This window comes from Pogona vitticeps, chromosome 5 (assembly GCF_051106095.1).
Source record: "Pogona vitticeps strain Pit_001003342236 chromosome 5, PviZW2.1, whole genome shotgun sequence".
Classification (NCBI taxonomy): Eukaryota; Metazoa; Chordata; class Lepidosauria; order Squamata; family Agamidae; genus Pogona; species Pogona vitticeps.
In genome coordinates this window covers 93,656,266-93,678,088 of record NC_135787.1, presented here as the reverse complement: position 1 = coordinate 93,678,088, position 21,823 = coordinate 93,656,266, and the positions used below count along the sequence as shown (strand labels likewise).

At 43.3% G+C, this 21,823-nt stretch overlaps 1 protein-coding gene and 1 long non-coding RNA gene across 2 annotated transcripts in view; one reads left to right on the top strand and one right to left on the bottom strand.

The window, feature by feature from the left end:
- Positions 1-21,823, top strand: part of NECAP1 (NECAP endocytosis associated 1) — a 36,886-nt gene that overhangs the window by 3,997 nt on the left and 11,066 nt on the right. The window contains exon 2 of the mRNA XM_020805790.3: positions 15,826-15,926. Within this exon, the coding sequence (XP_020661449.1) occupies positions 15,826-15,926 (101 nt within the window). The remainder of the gene's footprint in view (positions 1-15,825; positions 15,927-21,823) is intronic.
- On the bottom strand, positions 1,744-6,184 carry LOC144589456 (uncharacterized). Its single transcript, XR_013545566.1, has 2 exons — positions 6,016-6,184; positions 1,744-3,722 (listed from the first exon to the last, which is right to left on the bottom strand). It is a non-coding gene; the product is annotated as an uncharacterized LOC144589456 (long non-coding RNA).

The following is a 21,823-nucleotide window of genomic DNA, read 5'->3' as shown; positions in this document are numbered from 1 at the left end:
TCCTCCTTTCCCTTAAATTGTATGCAATTCCTCAGAGCATCCAGATGATAGGTAATTTTGCCTTTGATGTGCATGGAAACATGCTGTCTAATTTTATTTGGATGTTGTGTGAAAGTACCTCATTTGGTTTGAAAGCTTGCTACAGTGGTGCCTCGCATTACGAGCGCTCCGTTTGACGTCAATGTTTTTGCGATCACAAAACAATGTTCCCTATGGGGGAATTTCGCTTTGCGATGATCGGTCCCCTGTTTCGGTAACCGATCATCGCAAAGCAATGATTTTCGCATAGCTGATTGGCGGTTTCAAAATGGCCACCGGGTAAAAAAAATGGCCACTTGCTGTTTTCTGGCACGGATTCCTCACTGCACGGGCAGCGAAAATGGCCGTGCTATGGAGGATCTTCGCTAGACGGTGAGTTTGAAGCCCCTAGAAACGCATTAATCAGGTTTTAATGCATTTCTATGGGCTTTTTAAAATCGAATGATGACGTTTTCGTTTTACAGCGATTTTCGCAGAACGAATTAACGTCGTCATGCGAGGCACCACTGTACTTCTAAAGCAGCCAGTGGCCAGATTAGCAGTTTAGTACAGTGGTGCCCCGCTAGACAATTACCTCACAAAATGGTTAATTAGCTAGACAATGAGTTTTTGCGATCGCTATAACGCTTTGCAAAATGGTGTTTCCTATGGGCGATTTTCGCTGGACGATGTTTCGTGCTTCATAAGATGGTGTGTTTTTTTGGACCGATTTTTGCAAGATGACGATTTTGACAGCTGAGTCCACGACTCGCAAAACAGGTGCTTTCAGGACCGTTTTTCGCAAGACAGCAATTTTTACAGCTGATCCACGCTTCGCAAAACGGTTTCTCTATGGCCGATTTTCACAAAACGACAATGATTTTCCCCATTGGAACGCATTAAACGGATTTCAATGCATTCCAATGGGGAACTGCATTTCGCAGACGATGTTTTCGCTAAACAGCAATTTTCGCTGAACAAATTAACATTGTCTTGTGGGGCACCACTGTATATCTTACTATGGTCAGATACTGACTTTCTCTTGCAGGACTAGGAAGCTGCTGGGCCAGGGGTTGCACTGGCAGCTCCTAAAGACATCAAAGAGTGTTCACAGTGCTACAGTTGGATTTACAATGGTAATGCGGGACTTCCTCTTTGCCGATGATGCAACTGTTGTTGCCCAAGCTGCTGAAGAGCTCCAACAACTAATGAATCATTTTAGTAAGGCCTGCCAAGATTTTTTTATAATATACAAACACTTTAACAATCTAACATATAATTAACAAGACAAAAAACAAACAAAAAGAAAAACTACCAGCTAAACATCCTTCCTTCCCCCATGGATCAGAGATTTCATTGTCGTCTCGACCTCGAATGTTTTCAAGAGGATTCCGGTGAGCACTGAATTCACTATATACTAAGTTTCACCCTAAGCTCCTGTCTTTTTCTGGGCCCAATTATGTATTAGCTTCCAACTTTGCTTTACAAAGTCTCTTGGTTGATCCCATAGTGCCTCTGAGAGCATGTTCAGTTCTGCAGTGTCCAGTAGCTTCTTTAATAGCTCATCCATTGTTGGTGTCTCTTCATTCTTCCATTTTTGGGCCCAGAATAACCTAGCTGCTGTGAATATATAGAGTAGACTATATTTTATTTTCTTGTCAATAATTTCTGGCATTATATTCAATAATAACATTTCAGGTTTAAAATTTAATTTTTGTTGAACGATTTCTTTTTGCCATTTCCCAAGCCTGTATCTAATTTGTTTTTGCTTTTTCGCATGACCACCGCATGGATTTTTTTTTACACTTCCAACAAACATTACTGTTACCTTCTGACATTTTTGCCAATCTTACCAGGGTAAAATGCCATCTATGAAACATTTTAAGGACATTTTCTCTAAGATTCACTGGCTTAATCATTTTATGATTCTCTTTCCATATCTTTGTCCTCTCATCAATATCAATATTGCACCCAAAATTTTGTGCCCATTTTACCATCGCCTCCTTCACCCTCTCATCCTCCAAGTCATATTCCAATAAGTATGTATGCATTTTTTGATTATTGGATGCGGAAGGAAAAGAAATATACAAACAAAAGGAAATTGAAAAAGAAATTTAAAACTTTTATACTAATCTGTATAAAAAGAAAGAGTGTGAACAGGAGAAACAATGGAATTATCTGAATAAACTTCCAGCTTGGAGATTTAGCTCTCAAAAATTGGAAAAACCTAAATAAACCAATTACAATGAGTGAAATTGGAGAAGCATGGAAAAAACAAAAAAATAAGAAAGCCAATGGACTTTCAACTGAATACCATATTTGCCGGCGTACAAGATGACTTTTTGGCCCTGAAAAACATGCCTCCAAGTTGGGGGGGGGGTCGTCTTGTACGCCGGGTGCATGTCCAGCAAACCCTCCCTCTCTCCCAGCGAAGTCACTTAACTGGTAGTAAGACCAAGTAGAGCCTCACTCCTAGCCTGGGAACAGCCTGACTCTACCGCCGAACAGCTGACTGTCACGAACAGCAGAGAGGAGGCAGCCATTTTGAGATGCGACCACATGGCTGCTGCCTCTCAAAATGGCTGCCGCCTCTCCAAAATGGCTGCCGCCCCTCTGCTGTTCCTTCTTCCAGCAAACCCTGGCTCTCTCCGAAAAGGAACCAAAAGGGGCAAAAGGAACTCTCCCCATGATGCAGCCAAAGCAGAATAACGCATGCGGAAAAGGGGGTAGTCTTATACAGCAAGTATATACCAAACTCTACATTCTGAGTGGGAATGTTGGGGGGTAGTCTTATACACCCAGTTGCCTTATACACTGGCAAATACGGTACTATAAAGCTTTTGAAGAAATTTTAAGTCCACACTTTAAGAAACTAATAGAAGACACTGAAACTAGAGGGGAAATCCCGGATTCATGGAAAGAGGCACATATCTCCTTAATACATAGGGGGGGGGGGGGCGGAGAAAAATAAAATTAAAAATTTCAGACCAATCTGTCTCCTGAATTTTGATTATAAGATATATGCGACCATCTGGGCAACAAGGCTAAAGGAGGTACTTGAAGAAATAATACACAAAGATCAAACAGGTTTCATTTCTAAAAGGAAACTATTAACAAATATAAGATCAATAATAAAAATTTTGGAGCTCAAGATGGTGCCGGTGACGGGTGAATAGCGTTTTTCCCCGCCGCACCGGTTTGTTTCTTTTTCTTTTGTTTTCTCTCTCTTCTGTCCTCTTCTGCTTTACTTTGCCCGTTGGGTCTTTCACCTGATCCGACGCTGTCATGCTGTGCTGGATTGTGCGGGTGAAAAAAAGGCTGTTCTGGAGGCTGACATTGTGGTTTTAAGCTGCGGGACAAGCGGTGGGGTGAGTGCGTGTGAGAACAAAGACCGATGCTGAGCTCGGAATGTGAGGCTTAGAATCTGGCCGGCCAGCGGAGCTCGGAAGGACGTAGTGTAGATCGAGGAGGCCATCGCTGGAGACTGGCAAGGAGGGAGAGGATAGCTAGGGAGAGCTGGAAAATCCACCTTGGGGGCGAAAAATCCGCTGGCTGTATTTGCGAACCGCCATGTTGGGAGCTGTAAAAACTGTTCTTCGAGGGAAGAGAAGGGCAACAGTAGTGCTACAGCCAGCTTTAATCTTTGTGCTACGATGTATCCCTCTCTGTTCTGATGAAAGTCTGGTGAAAGTCTTGAAGCATGCCTGTTTTATAAAAATTGCACTTTCACTTTCATGACCCTAATAACATCTATCACAAAAACACCAGACAAAATGGACAAAAGTCCAGAACGAAGTGAGGCAGAACAGGACTATATGAGGGGGTAATACTTGTGGGTTTATTTTATACTTATTTTATTTTATTTATTTTAATGCTCTGTTTTGTTGTATTTTTGTATTACTTTATGTACGTATTCTTTTTGTTACAGTGGTGCCTCACTTAACAGGCGCCCCGTTTAATGACGAATCCACATAGCGATGGCTTTTTTGCGATCGCTTTTGCGATCGCATTGCGATGTTGCCTATGGGGAAAAATCACTTTGCGATTTTTCCCCATAGCCCCATTTTCCCCCAGCTGAGCGGCGGGAGCTTCCGAAGCCACCGCTGCTCAGCTGGGTGAAAATGCCGGCTAGGGCTTGGGAAGGAGCGTGGGGAAGGGCTCCCCCGCGCTCTTTCCCAAGCACTAGCCGGCGCTCCTGCCGCTCAGCTGGGGGAAAATGCTGGCTAGGGCTTGGGAAGGAGTGTGGGGGAGGGTTCCCTCCCCTGCGGTCCTCCCAAAGGCCCCATTTTCGCACAGCTGATCGGCAGTTCCAAAAGGACCGCCCGCTGTGTTGCCTCGCTTTAGAGGCCTCCCCCTAGTATCTCACCAGACCAATTTGCAGCATTTAAAAAATCTAAAGTGGAGGCCATCCGCCAGGAACGGTCTCCTTTTTTGGATACAGTGGGTCGAACAGAGATGTCCAGCACTCCGATCCGGTGAGATTCTATCCTTTTCAGCCGGGGACACCAGAGATTGTGGACAAGGTACTTGATCGCTGTCATGCCACCACCTCATCCTTAGATCCTTGCCCGTCCTGGCTAATCGAAGCAGCCAGGCCTATAACAACAGAATGGGCAACAGCAATAATCAATGGGTCTTTCCTTGAGAGTAGGGTTCCCCTTGCCCTCAAGGAGACACTCATTGGGTCCATTAGAAAGAAACTAAATTTGGTGGCGGATGATATTGGCAATTATAGGCCCATCACCAATGTTTCTTTCATTAGCAAAGTGATGGAGAGGGTGGTGGCTGATCAGCTTCAGGCTCACTTGGATGAAACAAATGCCCTGGATCCATTCCAGTCTGGTTTCAGGCTGCACCATGGTACAGAAACAGCATTGGTCGCCCTCTGTGATTATCTGTTGAGGGAGGCTGACAGGGGAAAAATGTCCCTGCTGGTCCTCCTCAATATCTCAGCCACCTTTGATATCGTCCACCATGGTATCCTGAGGAGGCTGTCCGACTTGGGAATCTATGGCCTGGTGTTTGCTTGGCTCCAATCCTTCTTGGAGGATTGTCCTCAGAGAGTACAGCTTGGGGAGAGGGTTTCAGCCCTGTGGAGCTTCAATTGTGGGGTTCCACAGGGCTCAATAATCTCCCCAATGCTGTTTAATATCTATATGAGGCCGCTGGGCAGGGTTATCAGGGGATGTGGAGCATCGTGCCATCAGTATGCTGATGACACACAGCTCTACATCTTTTCTCCACCTACAGTGGATGCCGTTCTGTCCCTTCAGCGCTGCTTGGAGGCTGTACTGCAATGGATGCAGGAAAATGGGTTGAGGCTGAACCCAGACAAGACGGAGGTACTGAGGGTGGGTGGCCCCACCATCAGCAGTTTGGGAAACTCCCTTTCATTTGGGGGGGGTAACTTTCACCACGTAGAATGAGGATCATAGCTTGGGGATAGAGCTGGACCCAGTGCTTACCATGGAATTCCAGGTGGCGTCAGTGGTCTGATAGCTTATTTCCACCTTAGGCAGATTGCCCAGCTACATCCGTATCTCCAAGCTTCATCCGTCTCCAGGGAGACCGGACTAGCCGGGAATAGAGAGATTCTGGAGATTAGTCAGTCCCTGTGTGGCTAAGGTGAGCCCAAACTCAGCCAGGATACTGCCCTGAATCTCCTTCCTCAAGTCTACCCCCTTTGTTAAGAAAAGAAAGAAACATAAAAGGTGAAATATGGGCTCTGTGGTAGAAAAATATGTGGCCAATTATTCAGGCTATTCTGTTCAAGAGACCAAAACATGAGATCTTATGCATTACTGTTTTTATTAAGAAATATAGTTCTACTCAGAATTCAGTTTATTGCAAAATAAGGCATTTAGTAACATTTCCAACCAAGACATCAGATTACTCCACAAACTCCAGCTAAGAAAAATAAAATAAAGAAAAGGAATACTAAGCTAGAATAAAGGTCAGGCTTAGCCATCCTTTTCTTAAAGAAAACTACATCCTTACGTATCCAGGTTTCCATAGTCCACTGTAGAGTCCATTGTAATCCATCAGGTCCATGTTAGGAAAAAGCTCCATTTCAGGAATTAGAATCCATGTTGGAAAAAAGGCTCTTCTCTGTCTCAGCAACACTCCATTTTACAACTTACGACTCCATTACCCCCCTTCTTCTTCCACAGGATGACCAATTAGGAACAAGCAAAAAGTGACTTGTCCCGCCCCAGATTCTCATGAGACTTCGCAGGTGTTATTATGTTTGTGGTAGAATTGTTATGACTACAAGAAGTTCAGCTCTTCGGCCATCCTAGTAACCAGATAAGGACTGAGAGCTAGGCAGTCGAAAACAGCATGTGAAATTCCTTTCACAGACACAGACATTGATTCAAAATGGATGCCATTAAGACAATTATATGACTACATAAACCATTCTAAGAAACACACAATAGCTTCAAAAACACATATCATTACACTCATCACTTTAGTTCATGCACTTGTATCTCGAGATTAGACCACTGTAATGCACTCTACGTGGGGCTACCTTTGAGACTGAAGTGGAAGCTTCAGATGGTGCAGAATACGGCATCCAGACTTATTAGTGGGGTATGGAAGCATCATCATATCTCTCCCACTCTGGCTGCGTTGCATTGGTTGCCTGTACGCTTCCACGTCGATTTCAAAGTCTTAATGATTACTTATAAATCCCTAAATGGTTTAGGACCTCGTTATTTGACGGAATGCCTTCTCCCACCAAAGTCTACTCGTTTCACTAGATCTAGTCTGGAGGTGTGACTGAGGGGCCTAACGCCGAGAGAGGCCCAGAAGAAAAAACCAAGAAACTGGGCCTTCTCAGCGGTGCCTCCTCGGTTGTGGAACAACTTACCTTCAGAGATCTGTATAGCCCCTTCGCTGGGTGTCTTTAAAAGCCAATTAAAAACATGGCTGTTTAGGCAGACCTCCCTCTGGCTATTATTTGATTTATTTTTGTTTGCCATCTTGAACGATTATTTTATTTTTGGATGTTGATATTATTTTAATTGTCTTTGTTGGGTTTGATGTATGCTGCCCAGAGTAGTCGAAACGACTAGATGGGCAGGATAGAAATTAAATAAATAAATAAATAAATAAATAAATAATGGAATGCATCCAGAAAAGCAAATAATGTTAATCTTTTTAGATGCAGAAAAGGCCTTTGATAATGTCAACTGGGAGTTTATATTGCTGCAATTAAAGAAGATGGGGACAGAAGGAACTTTTCTAGAAACAATTAAAGCAATATATACTAAACAGAAGGCCAGGATCAAAATCAATGGCCAAGTAACTGAAAATATTCAAATTGAACAAGGCACAAGGCAGGGTTGCCCACTCTCCCCGCTATTACTTATTCTAACATCAGAAATTCTAAACAGACAAATAAGAGGGAATGCAGAAATTAAGGGTCTCAGAATCAGGGAAGATGAATTTAAGCTGCAAGCATATGCGGATGATCTAGCAATAATACTAGAAACCCCTCTGGACAGTTTGAAAGAATTAATGAGAATTATAGAAGAATTCCGAGCTGTGGCAAGTCTTAAAATAAATTATTTATTAAAAAGTTTATGACTAAAAACAAATAAGACGTGGAAAGACTGGTAAGGAAAACTACCTTCGAGGAGGTACAGAAAGCAAAATATTTAGGAGTTACTATTACAAAAAACCCAAGTAATTTGATGAAAGAAAATTATTTTACAATGCAGAAGGAAATTCAGAAAGACTTGGAAGAATGGAATAAGCTACAAATCTCCATGATAGGAAGAGTCTCAACAATAAAAATGATGATACTAACAAAACTGTTATTTCTATTTCAAAACTTACCAATTTTACTAAATTATAAATACTTCAAGGATCTGGACAGCCTGACTTTGAAATTTGTATGGAAGGCCAAGAAACCAAGAATAAAACTTAGAATATTGTAAGATTTAAAAAAAAGAGGGGGTTCAGGACTACCAAATTGGCTATTATATTATAAAGCATGTGCTATGGTCTGGATAAAAGAATGGAAAACATTAGAAAATCAAAGATTATTGAAATTGGAGGGTCATGATCTAAAAATGGGTTGGTATGCATATGTGTGGTATGGGAAATACAAAGAACAATCACATTTTGCAGAACATATTCTGAGGAAGGCGTTATGCTTAGTATGGCAAAAATTTCAAACACAAACTTACACAAAAATTCCAATATGGGTAGCTCCAATAGAAGCAATAACTTTGAAAGTATTGAATCAGAAGGGAGCATTACTCACATATAAAGATGTAGTGGGGCTACATGGATTGCTGCCTTGTCGTGGCGAAGGGGCTTGAGTAACTCAGAGAAACTATGGGCTATGCCGTGCAGGGACACCCAAGACGGACAGGACATAGTGGAGAGTTCCGACTAAATGCAATCCACCTGGAGTAGGAAATGGCAAGCCACTCCAGTATCTTTGCCAAGAACGCCCCATGATCAGAAACAAAAGGCTAAAAGATATGACGCTGGAAGATGGGCCCCTCAGGTCGGAAGGCGTCCAACATGCTACTGAGGAAGAGCGGAGGACAAGTACAAGTAGCTCCAGAGCTAATGAAGTGGTTGGGCCAAAGCCGAAAGGACGCTCAGCTGTGGACGTGCCTGGAAGTGAAAGGAAAATCCAATGCTGCAAAGAAAAATACTGCATAGGAACCTGGAATGTAAGATCTATGAACACTGGGAAGCTGGAGGTGGTCAAACAGGAGATGGCAAGAATAAACATCGACATCCTGGGCATCAGTGAACTAAAATGGACAGGAATGGGCGAATTCAGCTCAGATGATTATCATATCTACTATTGTGGACAAGAATCCCGTAGAAGGAATGGAGTAGCCGTCATAGTCAACAAAAGAGTGGGAAAAGCTGTAATGGGATACAATCTCAAAAATGATAGAATGATGTCAATACGAATCCAAGGCAGACCATTCAACATCACAATAATCCAAGTTTATGCACCAACCAGCATTGCTGAGGAGACTGAAATTGAACAATTCTATGAAGATCTACAACACCTTCTAGAACTGACACCAAAGAAAGATGTTCTTCTCATTCTAGGGGACTGGAATGCTAAAGTAGGGAGCCAAGAGATAAAAGGAACAACAGGGAAGTTTGGCCTTGGAGTTCAGAACGAAGCAGGACAAAGGCTAATAGAGTTTTGTCAAGAGAATAAGCTGGTCATCACAAACACTCTTTTCCAACAACACAAGAGGCGACTCTATACATGGAAATCACCAGATGGGCAATATCGAAATCAGATTGATTATATTCTCTGCAGCCAAAGATGGAGAAGCTCTATACAGTCAGCAAAAACAAGACCTGGAGCTGACTGCGGTTCTGATCATCAGCTTCTCATAGCAAAATTCAAGCTTAGACTGAAGAGATTAGGAAAAACCACTGGGCCACTCAGGTATAATCTAAACCAAATCCCTTATGAATACACAGTGGAAGTAAAGAACAGATTTAAGGAACTAGATTTGGTGGACAGAGTGCCTGAAGAACTTTGGATAGAGGCTCGTAACATTGTCCAGGAGGCAGCAACGAAAACCATCCCAAAGAAAAGGAAATGCAAGAAAGCAAAGTGGCTGTCCAACGAGGCCTTAGAAATAGCAGAGAGGAGAAGGGAAGCAAAATGCAAGGGAGATAGGGAAAGTTACAGAAACTTGAATGCAGACTTCCAAAGAATAGCAAGGAGAGACAAGAGGGCCTTCTTAAATGAACAATGCAAAGAAATAGAGGAAGATAACAGAAAAGGAAAGACCAGAGATCTGTTCAGGAAAATTGGACATATTAGAGGAACATTTTGCGCAAAGATGAACATGATAAAAGACAAAAATGGGAGGGACCTAACAGAAGCAGAAGACGTCAAGAAGAGGTGGCAAGAATACACGGAGGAATTATATCAGAAAGATGTGGATATCCCGGACAACCCAGACAATGTAGTTGCTGACCTTGAGCCAGACATCCTGGAGAGCGAAGTCAAGTGGGCCTTAGAAAGCCTGGCTAACAACAAGGCCAGTGGAGGTGATGGCATTCCAGTTGAACTATTTAAAATCTTGAAAGATGATGCTGTTAAGGTGCTACATTCAATATGCCAGCAAGTTTGGAAAACTCAACAGTGGCCAGAGGATTGGAAAAGATCAGTCTACATCCCAATCCCAAAGAAAGGCAGTGCCAAAGAATGCTCCAACTACCGTACAATTGCACTCATTTCGCACGCTAGCAAGGTTATGCTCAAAATCCTACAAGGTAGGCTTCAGCAGTATGTGGACCGAGAACTCCCAGAAGTACAAGCTGGATTCCGAAGAGGCAGAGGAACTCGAGACCAAATTGCTAACTTGCGCTGGATTATGGAGAAAGCCAGAGAGTTCCAGAAAAATATCTACTTCTGCTTCATTGACTATGCGAAAGCCTTTGACTGTGTGGACCACAGCAAACTATGGCAAGTTCTTAAAGAAATGGGAGTGCCTGACCACTTTATCTGTCTCCTGAGAAACCTATATGTGGGACAGGAAGCAACAGTTAGAACTGGTCATGGAACAACTGAGTGGTTCAAAATTGGGAAAGGAGTACGGCAAGGCTGTATATTGTCCCCCAGCTTATTTAACTTATATGCAGAATACATCATGCGGAAGGCTGGACTGGAAGAAACCCAAGCCGGAATTAAGATTGCCGGAAGAAATATCAACAACCTCCGATATGCAGATGATACCACTCTGATGGCAGAAAGTGAGGAGGAATTAAAGAACCTTGTAATGAGAGTGAAAGAGGAGAGTGCAAAAAACGGTCTGAAACTCAACAACAAAAAAACTAAGATCATGGCCACTGGTCCCATCACCTCCTGGGAAATAGAAGGGGAAGATATGGAGGCAGTGTCAAATTTTATCTTCCTGGGCTCCATGATCACTGCAGATGGAGACAGCAGCCCTGAAATTAAAAGGCTCCTTCTTCTTGGGAGGAAAGCGATGACAAATCTGGACAGCATCTTGAAAAGCAGAGACATCACCTTGCCAACAAAAGTCCGAATAGTCAAAGCTATGGTTTTTCCTGTCGTGATGTATGGAAGTGAGAGCTGGACCATAAAGAAAGCAGACCGCCGAAGAATTGATGCCTTTGAATTGTGGTGCTGGAGGAGGCTCTTGAGAATCCCCTGGACTGCAAGGAGAACAAACCTATCAGTTCTAAAGGAAATCAACCCTGAGTGCTCACTGGAAGGACAGATCCTGAAGCTGAGGCTCCAGTACTTTGGCCATCTAATGAGAAGAACAGACTCCCTGGAAAAGACCCTGATGTTGGGAAAGTGTGATGGCAAGAGGAGAAGGGGACGACCGAGGATGAGATGGCTGGACAGTGTCTGCGAAGCAACCAACATGAACCTGACCCAACTCCGGGAGGCAGTAGAAGACAGGAGGGCCTGGCGTGCTCTGGTCCATGGGGTCACGAAGAGTCGGACACGACTAAACGACTAAACACACACACACACACAAAGATGTAGTAACTAAAGATAAGAATATAAAAGACAAACAAGATCTAGAGAAACTGGGTCTAACTACAGATTGGTGGTCAATGCTGAAATTAGAATCGAGATATAAAAAGGATAAAATTACGGGCTTTTTTGAGGGGAAAGGCCAGGTGGATGAATTATGGATCTACACTAAAAAGACCTGCCAAGATTTTGGATTAACAATCAGCCTGAAGAAAACACAAGTAATGGGCCAGGGCGTGGACTCTCCTCCCTCTATTACCATCTCCACACAAGAATCGGAGGTTGTTCATGATTTCGTGTACCTTGGCTCAACGATCTCTGACATTCTCTCCCTAGATGTCGAGCTGGACAAACAGATTGGCAATGCAGCTAGCATGTTCTCTAGACTCTCAAAGAGACTATGGCTTAATAAGAAGCTGATGGCATATACCAAGATCCAGGTCTATGTAGCAGAGTGTACATGGCAGGAGAGGAAGCTGAACACATTCCATATGCGTTGTCTCCAATGCATTTTTGGTATCACCTGGCAGGACAAATTTCGAAATAGAGTAGTCGTAGAACAAGCTGGAATTTTTAGTATGTATACATTACTGAAACAGCAACATCTACGTTGGCTTGGGCATGTTGTGAGAATGCTGACGGTCAGATTCCAAAAGATCTCCTATATGGAGAATTAGTGCAGGGAAAGTGCCCCAGAGGGGAGACCACATCTGAGATACAAAGATATCTGCAAGCGGGATCTGAAGGCCTTAGGAATGGACCTCAACAGATGGGAAACTTTGTTATCTGAGCATGAGCATTCAGCCTGGAGGCAGGCAGTGCATCATGGCCTCTCCCAATTTGAAGAGTCCCTTGTCCAGCAGGCCGAGGCAAAGAGGCAGCCCCGGAAGCAGCAAAATCAAGGAGCTGGACAGGGGACAGATTGTATTTGTCCTCATTGTGGAAGCGATGGTCACTCTCGAATTGGCCTTCTCAGCCACACTCAACACTGTTCCAAGATCTCTATTCAGAGCACGTTGCCATAGTTTCTCAAGACGGACGGATACCTACAGGAGGTGGCAACAAGAATAAAATCCTTCTTTTATTTCTTTTCCAAGGAACTGCAAAACTGTTTTCTTAGAACTACAAAAGGGAAGGCATTTTGTTACATTTTTAACAGAAAAGACAGCAAGAATAAATTTTGTGCAAATTAAGAAAAGTTGAGCAAAATAATGTTTTAAGGCAACATGCACAAAATGATTATAATAGCTGCTTTGTTGTAGTGACTTCTGAAGGTCGGAGGAGTTGTTTGTATTTTTAACATAATCAGCCCTCTGTTGTCTGCTTGCTGTGTGTGTATGCTTTATTTCTCAAAGCTGAAGGGCACTAGCTTTACAAACAGGCAGGTTATGGAAATTATGGAGATTCTGATGAGAAAGAATAGCAGTCTGTTTTATTCTTGTTTGAAGCTGAGAAATTTCTCGGGTTGAAATGTTTTGTCAAGTTGAAACAAGCAAAATCTATGAGAATAAAGAATTGTGTGACTGTTCTTTACATTCCTACAAATAAAATGTCAAAAAGTATGGTAATTATAAAAATAATACATCCACAAGATGGTTTACCCAAATAAATTTCTGGAAGTACTAGCAGCTTCTAAAATAAAATCACTCCCATATTTCTGATGTTGGACTGACAATGGAGCATTGTATATAAATAGAATGAATAAACAGTTTGGCTGAGCTCAGTCGGACTTGTTTCTGAGAAATAAATATAAGAGCAGGGATAGTAACAGACATTTGGCAGTCTTCTTCCCCTATGTTTATTCTTATCCTCCACCATCTCAAAATACAACATTGTCAGATTATGGTAAGTATATGTTTGTTGTAACTATGGAAAAGGCAATGTTGTGGACAACCATTACTAGACACTTCCAATGTAGATGACATATAGATTGTACAGCAGGTGTAGGGCTCATATTACCCAAAGTGGTCCTGCAGGAGAATGCCTGAGTAAACATCTAGCAAAGTTTCCTGCTTTACTCCTTAGAATGTCAAACTTTAATAGTCTTCCTTTTGTATGTCAAACTTTAATAGCCTTCCTCTTGTATTTCTGGTTAATGGATGTTCTGAAGAAGTGCCTGTAGCCCTGGAGGTGTAGATTTCCTCATTAACCAGGGGTTGAACTTTATGGCCTTATGTGCCGTTTCTAGGTCTAGGATCCTTTGATTCCTTGTATGATCTGATGGAGCAAAAATCCAAATACTGTGTTCAAATCTTCTGTTTTTGACAAGCTAGTAGTTTTGAAAAACAGTATATGTGGAACAGCATGCTTATTCACAAAACTACAGCAACATCTCTTACTAGGGGCTCTTTAACTGAGGCAGAAAGTGAGGTGCAGTGGCGGCAGCCTGAACACCCCACCTCCACTAGAGGTACAGGAAGAAGGACTAGCAGTGGTCATCCCTCCCCACCACAAAATGAAGATGATGCAGTGATAATTTCCTAACCTCTGCCAGCATCTGTGCCTCATCTCAGAGAGAGTGCCCCTCTAAGGAAGGGGAAAACACAGTAGTGCCTTCACTCCTGCCACAGCCAGAGGTGAATTTGCTCAGCCTCATGATAAGTGGACCAGCCTGTTTCTTTTCCTTGATCTAATAGTAATATGTGCCATCAGGTCAATTCTGACTTACGGTGACTGTTTTCCGAGTTTTCCAAGTAGAGAATACTCACAAGTGGTTTGCTGTTCCCTTCTGGAAGTGCCCTGGGACTGTACCGCTTGCCCATGAATAACCACACAGGCTGGCTCTACTCACAGGAGGCACAATGAGGAATTAAACTCTCAGCCTCTGGCTCTGCAGCCAGATACCTAAACCATTGAGCTATCTTGATCTAGTGGTTTACTTGTTATGCTTTTGTCCTGCATTCCCTTCAGCTAATGCAAGATGTCAGGCATAGCATACTTTTTATCTTCGCCAAGAGTTTATCAGGTAAGGCTGTATTATATGTTACAGATACCACACTGTTAGAAGTTTCAATCATGTTAATATTCCAGGGATGTGATTCAAGCAGATCCTTGTAGAGTGGTGCCTCGCATTACGACATTAATTCGTTCCAACGAAATCGCTGTAGAACGAAAATGTCGTAAAGTGAAAATTTAAAAAAACCATTGAAATGCATTAAAACCTGGTTAATCTGTTCCAATCGGCCAAGAACTCACCGTCCAGCGAAGATCCTCCATGGGGCGGCCATTTTCAGGTGTCTGTGCAGCGAAAAATGGCTCCTAAACACAGCGGGGAGCCATTTTGAGCACCCGGCGGCCATTTTGAAAACCTGTCGATCAGCTGTTTTGATCGTCGGGAAGCAAAAATCAGTTCCCGAAACGGAACCGATTATCGTGCAGCGAAATTCTCCCATTCAAAACGTCGTTTTGCGATCGCAAAAACCTCGTAATGCGGATTTGTCGTTAAATGGAGTGCCTGTCTTGCGAGGCACCACTGTATCTGAGAAATCACACTTGTCAATAAAGACTTTGTTTATTTACCAATTGCCAAAACAAACTGATTTGCAACCTATGGAAGGTGTAAAAAAATCCTAGTGTGACAACCAGATGATTAGTTACATAAGCAGCTCCCTCTTTTAATGATGTCCTCTCTGCAGAATAGTATTATATCCGTATTTTCTTGTCAGAGATGCCAATCAGCCTCCACTTCATGTGGCTGGGTGGAACTTTGTAAATGAATCACTCCACTCCTTGTCTGACAAACTGTTAACTCTATCATAAAAACTAGAATTTTTCCCAGCAGACTAAGAGAGGGGATAGATTAGTGGTTAAAGAACAAGGTTAATTGGTCAGCAGTTACATTATCTTCTGGTATCTTGAAAGCAAAAGGCCATAAACATGGGTGACCAAACACCTTATTGGAGCCTCATGGCACAGTGGTTAAACTGCTGTACTGCAGCCACAAACTGGTCACGACCCGGGGTTGAATCCCAGGTAGCCGGCTCAAGGTGGACTGAGCCTTCTATCCTTCTGAGGCCAGTAGAATAAGTACCCAGCTTCCTGGGGTTGGGCAATGTGTAGCCTGCATAAGTAACTTGTCAACCATCCAGAGAGTGCTTAAGCACTATGGGACGGTATACTGTATAGGCAGCATGCTTTGCTTTGCTTCATACTCCGGGTTCTCTGGGAATGAGTTACATCTGCTGTGACTCAGTACTGTGGTAGAGTTGGCTGAGAAGGCCACATTGGGACTATGAGAAAGGCTGAGAAGGGACACTTACCAACAAATATCTCAATGTTTATTTTCCCTGCAGGGCCTCTGATTGGAAACTGGATCAACCAGACTGGACAGGACGACTCCGTATAACTTCTAAAGGCAAAATTGCATATATAAAACTAGAAGACAAAGTTTCAGGTGAGGAATTTTCAGGTGGATATTTTGTAATCCAGAAAACATGGTGATTGAGGTAAAGGAGTCTTGTGGGGTATGTTCAAATGTAGCTGATTTCAGTAGTAACTGCTTTATTTCTGTAAGTTCATTGCAATTTGTCTTTGTCTTTACTGGTGTGATGTTATCTTGCATGTTTTTAATGTTGTCCTACCTAGTGAGTGTGGTTCTTCCAGTTAGTCTAGCCATTGAGTACCGAGGGGTACTCATTTGGCCCTGGAGGGCAGCCTGTCTGGGGGAGGGAGCGCTCCGACTTCAAACCCCCAATGAGGCACCGCTATCCGCCTCCATGCTATGAGGGAACAGGCCGGGTAGGTGGGACTCTGATTTCAAGCCCCCACTGAGCTGCCGCCACCGCTGTCCATGCCATGAGGGAACAGTCCGGGTAGGTGGGACTCGTTCAGCCCTGGAAGGCAGCCATCTAGGATAAGGAAAACTCTGACTGCCTTGTGGCTATATCCACTGATGGAAAAGGCTTCAGGAGTTAACCTCGAGGCAAAATCCAGAGCTGGAGTCCCGGAGGCAGTTCGTGTCATTCTGGCAACTCTTGCGACGTTGCTGAAAGCAGTTGTATTGGCTCTTGCCTTTCCATTGGACTATTTCAGTGACGTGGAGAGGGGGGATTTGCTGCTTGGGTAACAACCTATCCTCCATATTATTTTACCCAGCAAGGATTTCCCTGTCATTAGGAAATGACTGCAATGGGCATACTGACTGAACCTTGAACAGTGGGAATGGCAACAGGAAATGCCAGCAGCATGGGGCACAACCTAGTTGAGTGAGCAAGGGCAGTCTTGGAGTAGCTGTGGGAAGAATGAAAGAGCCAGAAAGAGAGGGCAGCAGACAGAAGCATGGCATGCCTAGTACTTTAAGCAGAGTGTGTCATTCTCGCTTCAAGTGGACTTCAGGGAAGCCCAGCAATGGTAGGATGACCTTAAGGAAAACATGTTATTCTACAGAACAAGGTTCCAGGCATGAGAAGTGTGGGCTGGCAGTGTCCCCTGCCTCAATGAACACACTCTCATTGAACACACTAGTTGGTGGGCAAAAAAGCAATCCCACTGGCACCTTGGCCAGATCTCTTCAAACAGACTCCTCAGCCCAATAAACAAGGGATCAGTCTCTTTTGGCTTGCAGTCTCTTATGTCTGCCTCTGCCTCTGCCATGTCCTTCCTCTGGAGGAGTGTCTCTAAAGGCCAGTCCCCTTCCATGCTTGTCAAGACGGTGTTCAAGAAAGCTTTTCCTGTAGTTGCAGGGGTAAGAAAGAGACTTGGGCTCTAGAATACAACTGCTGGTACTTCTGCTTGGGATGCTATGAACATTTCTAGTTTCTTCCTGCTCTATACGACCCCTCAGTGACTGCCAGACTTTCTTCACTAGCAGCTCTGCATGTGGTAGAAAGTTGGTTGGCATTGCTCTCTCACTTGCTGCTGCTTAATATCCATTGCCTGGATATTATTCAGGTGTCCAAGAGAGTTGCTAGAATATACTGCTCCTTCCAAAGAAGGCAAACTGTAGTGGTACAGGCCCTTCAGCTTGCTGGCCATGGCCACCACTTCAGGTCAGAAAAAAAAAAGTTCTCTGTGGCACTGGTTCCCAACCTTGAATAACCCAGGTGTTCCTGGACTGCAACACCTAGAAACTCTGGCCAGCACAGCTGGTGGCAAAGGCTTCTGGAAGTTGCAGTCCAAGAACACCTGGGTTATCCAAGGTTGGAAATCACTGCTATGTGGAATCCCCCATCTACATAGGCTCTCCCCTCCTTATACCCTCCATAATGCCAACGAAGCCCTGAAGAATTGAGATCATCTGGCTAAGGATGGCAGTCTCCCCACTAAGGACCAGTGTTGTACTTTCAAAGTTTTGGAGAACATAGAACACTTCCCCCACAATATTCCAGTCTTCTCTCTCCAAAGGAGTAGCCACACCAGTGGAAGATTCCAGTGCCAAATTGTCAAGTGCCCTTTGCTGTTCTAGCACTCTTTCAGGGAGCTAGAAAATGGAGTTCTATTCAGTTGCCATATTCTGGATCAGGTTCTGTAGCAATCTCAGTTTTGCTTGCCTCTGCTGCAACAGCTGACTGTTAGACACTGATGAAAATGCCCTGCCACCTTTCTTGCCCACTCAGTTATATTAAGTATGCATGCGTCTTCCATACCCTGCAAAACACCTTGAACAACTAGGTTGAGAGTGTGGGCCATACACCGCAGCCCATTTCATCTTCCCACCCTGCAGTGCCATCACCATGTCCATTATCTATGACAAACAGACCTTGCTAGACTCCACTGCTGCAGCATGTCTTTCACAGCCCTTTGAATGTTCTGAGCTGTGTGGCTGACCTCCATCACAGCCACATCTTACAGGGCCCACCTGTATTCTGCCCTTGTGTGTTACTCTATGCCTGATGTCTCCAACTCCCACCAGTGTCCTGTTAGGAAGTGATAAGCATATTTTGCACCCTGGTTATTCCAGATGCCACTTGTCAAATCTACCACCTGTGCCCTGCTTCTGTACTAGTTGTCTGACATCCCAATATAAAAATCTGCTACCACTCTGTGGTTAAGCGTAATTCAGGATGGTAATTGTTAATGTGGTACCACAAACCTAAAGGAAAAAGTGGTCTCTGCCAGAGAGAATGACTGGTCATCTTCCCTAGGTGACAAGTAATCCTAGCATTTTTGCATGGCAGAAAGGCTTTTCTTGCACCCATTCAAGCGCCTCCAGGTAGCCTAGAATTTTTTCTGGCATTTGCTGCCTCCCACCTCTTACTATTTGCCCATCTACCTCACTGCTTCCCTTGACTGGTGGCTCAACCTCTGCCCTTAACCTTCACTTGCCCCCCACAGTATCCACTTCATTTGCCAGCACCAATGCCCTGTGCTGGGTCTTCAAGTGACTGAGCATGCTTCTGTTGGAGAGGTGGCCCAAGTCCTCCCCACACTTAATCACCTTCAGCCATGTGAGCTTCTATCATACACTGCTGAAAATGCTTCCAGACGATTGAGTTTTCGGGAGCTCCACTTTTTGACTGCCTGTTCCTCACAGGAATTGCTAACTTGTCATCACTACTAGTTCTAGCAGCTGGTGGGGCAAGTGCAACTGGAGGGGCGGGGCAATTTCAGTGTCACATTCTTTGGAAATAATACCCACCCAAGTCCCCTCAGTATCCTTCTTCCCCACCTCATATGTATATATACTTGAAGAGGAGTTCCCACCAACCACCATGCTGATTTGCATTGGAGAGATTTGCTGGGAAGGGGGGCTAAGGGTAAATCATTTCTTGAATCTGATGGAGCTGCATGGTATAGATATTTATTTTCTATTCTATCTTTGAATTGTATTTGTTATAGTATGATTTATGCAATATTTTGTATTTTATTGTTTATATTGGAAGCCGCCTAGAGTGGTCTTATAGGCCAGATGGGTGGGGTATAAATCAATCAATCAAACAAACAAATAAATGTCTAGTGCTCTCCATAACTCTCTCTGAACAGCACTGCTGTTGCCCAAGCTGACACTGTTGGTCTGGATGCTGATATCCTTCTCTGGCACATCAGCGCTTTGGAAGAATAGTGCCCTTTTTACTTTTTTTTTTTTTTTTTTTTTTTTTTTTTTTTGCCCCCTTGATCCTGGTTGGATGGCAGAAATACGTCACCCTGAACCATAAGTTTCTCTGCCACCTCCTTGGCAGACACATGCAATATACTACTGCCTGCTGTTCTTTCATAGTATCAGTTCTGGATGTCAGATTTTGTTTGAAGGGCTCATAACAGCAATTGTAGTCAGACTTTTCCATCTCCCGCTCTCTCTTCCTCTCAGTAGAAGCTGCTGCAGTGGTTGCAAGCAGCATTCCTGCAGCCCTCCCCAAGTGCCTTCGACTTCTAACAAACCCATGTTTCATGCTGCCTACAGATTCTACTCAAAGAACAGTGTCTAATTTCTGTACAGCAGAACACAAACCCTTCCAATAAGAAGCACACACACAGTGACACAAAATCTGTTAACTTAATAGAGCTGTTTCTATGCAACAAAGTCTTATTACCTTGCCTAATATACCCTGAAGGGTAAAGAATATGAGAGAATGTAAATGTACGTTTAGGGTTCAGAAAAGGACACAGAGAAAACGGCTGCAGGGCTTCCATTAGAGCAGAGGCTCAGGGGATTTATAAGCAGCTATGCCCACCATTCAATTTGAAAGAACCAATATGAAAAAAGTACTTTCTGGTTTCTGTGCTTGCTTCTTGGTTTCATTGGTGCAGACAGACATAATTATTATTTGGTGAATTCTGAATATTTTAAAATCTGAATGCACATCCCTATTATTAAATATGCCTTCCAAGGGTAACAAAGACTCCCAGGGCAAAAGGAACCCTTGGAACCTGAAGGGAGCAGATACATTATTCAATTTCTTTTTATTAAATATTTCTGGTATGTGCCTACATAACTCTGTACAACAGGATTTTGCCCACAAAGTACGTTTGTGTTCTTAAATCTTGACTTATTACTTTATATGTATTTATATACCTTAAGTATTCTCAATAAAATTTGTGAATGAGTGTTGCACCACACATTGTTCATATTCAAAAGCAAGAATATAGTTTTTGAAGGTACCCAGAAGATTTTAGAGAATTTTAAAGGTGCAAATAAATATATTCTCAAAGGCTTTCACAGCCAGGATCCAATGGTTATTGTAGGTTTTTCAGGCTGTCTGGCCATGTTCTTGAGGTTTTTCTTCCTAATGTTTCGCTAGTCTCTGGCTGGCATCTTCAGAGGACAGGAGTCAGAACTCAGTCTGTGCTCTGGTGCAGTTTTGTGGGATAGTTGGGTATTTATAGCTGTGGGATCAGCTTTTTGTCCTTTTCAGGAGATTGGGCGATTATGGTGATCAGGGTGTTTTTTTGTTGTGGTGTATTGTTGTGATAGGGGGAGATGATTTGTCATGTGATTGATGGGTGTCGTTAGCTGGTCTTTTGTGTGCAGTGATCACTGGTCCTTGTGGCTTGGTAGAGTTCATTGACCTTTTGCAGGCTGTGTTTTTCAGTGCTGGGAGCCAGGCTTTGTTGAGTTTTAGACTTTCTTCTTTTTTGTTGAAGTTTTGCTGTTGTTTGTGGATTTCAATGGCTTCCCTGTGCAGTCTAACATAATGATTGCCGGTGTTGTCCAGTCTGTGTTTCGAAATAGAATTTCATGTCCAGATTGTTTGAGGCCATGTTCAGTTACTGCCAATTTTTCTGGCTGTTTTAGTCTGCAGTATCTCTCATGTTCTTTGATTCTGGTGTGGATGCTTCATTTTGTGGTTCCAGTATATACCTGGCCTCAACTGCAAGGTATCCGGTATACTCCTGCAGTGGTGAGGGGGTCCATTTTGTCCTTTGCTGACCATAATATTTGTTGTATTTTTGTGGTGGGCTTGAATACTGTTTGTAGGTTGTGTTTTTTCAAAAGTTTCCCCATGCAGTCCGTGACCCCTTTGATGTATGGCGGAAATACTTTATTTGTGGGTGGCTGTTTTTCCTCTTCAGTTTGGTGTTGTTTTCTTGGTTTGATGGCTCTTGTGATTTCATTCTTAGAATAGCCATTTGCCCGTAGGGCCCAATTCAGATAGTTGAGTTTGGTGCTGAGTAATTGAGCTTCACAGTTCTGATTTGCATGGTCTACCAGTGTTTTGATTATGCCTCTCTTTTTTTTGTGGGTGGTGATTGGAGTTTTCGTGTGGGTGCCGGTCTGTGTGGGTAGGTTTTCTGTAGACCTTGTGTCCCAATAGGAGGTCAGGTTTGCATATGACCATGACATCTGAGAAAGGTGTCATGCAAATAAATAGTCTGAATTTCACAACTAAAAAAACATAATTATTAAGCTGTAGA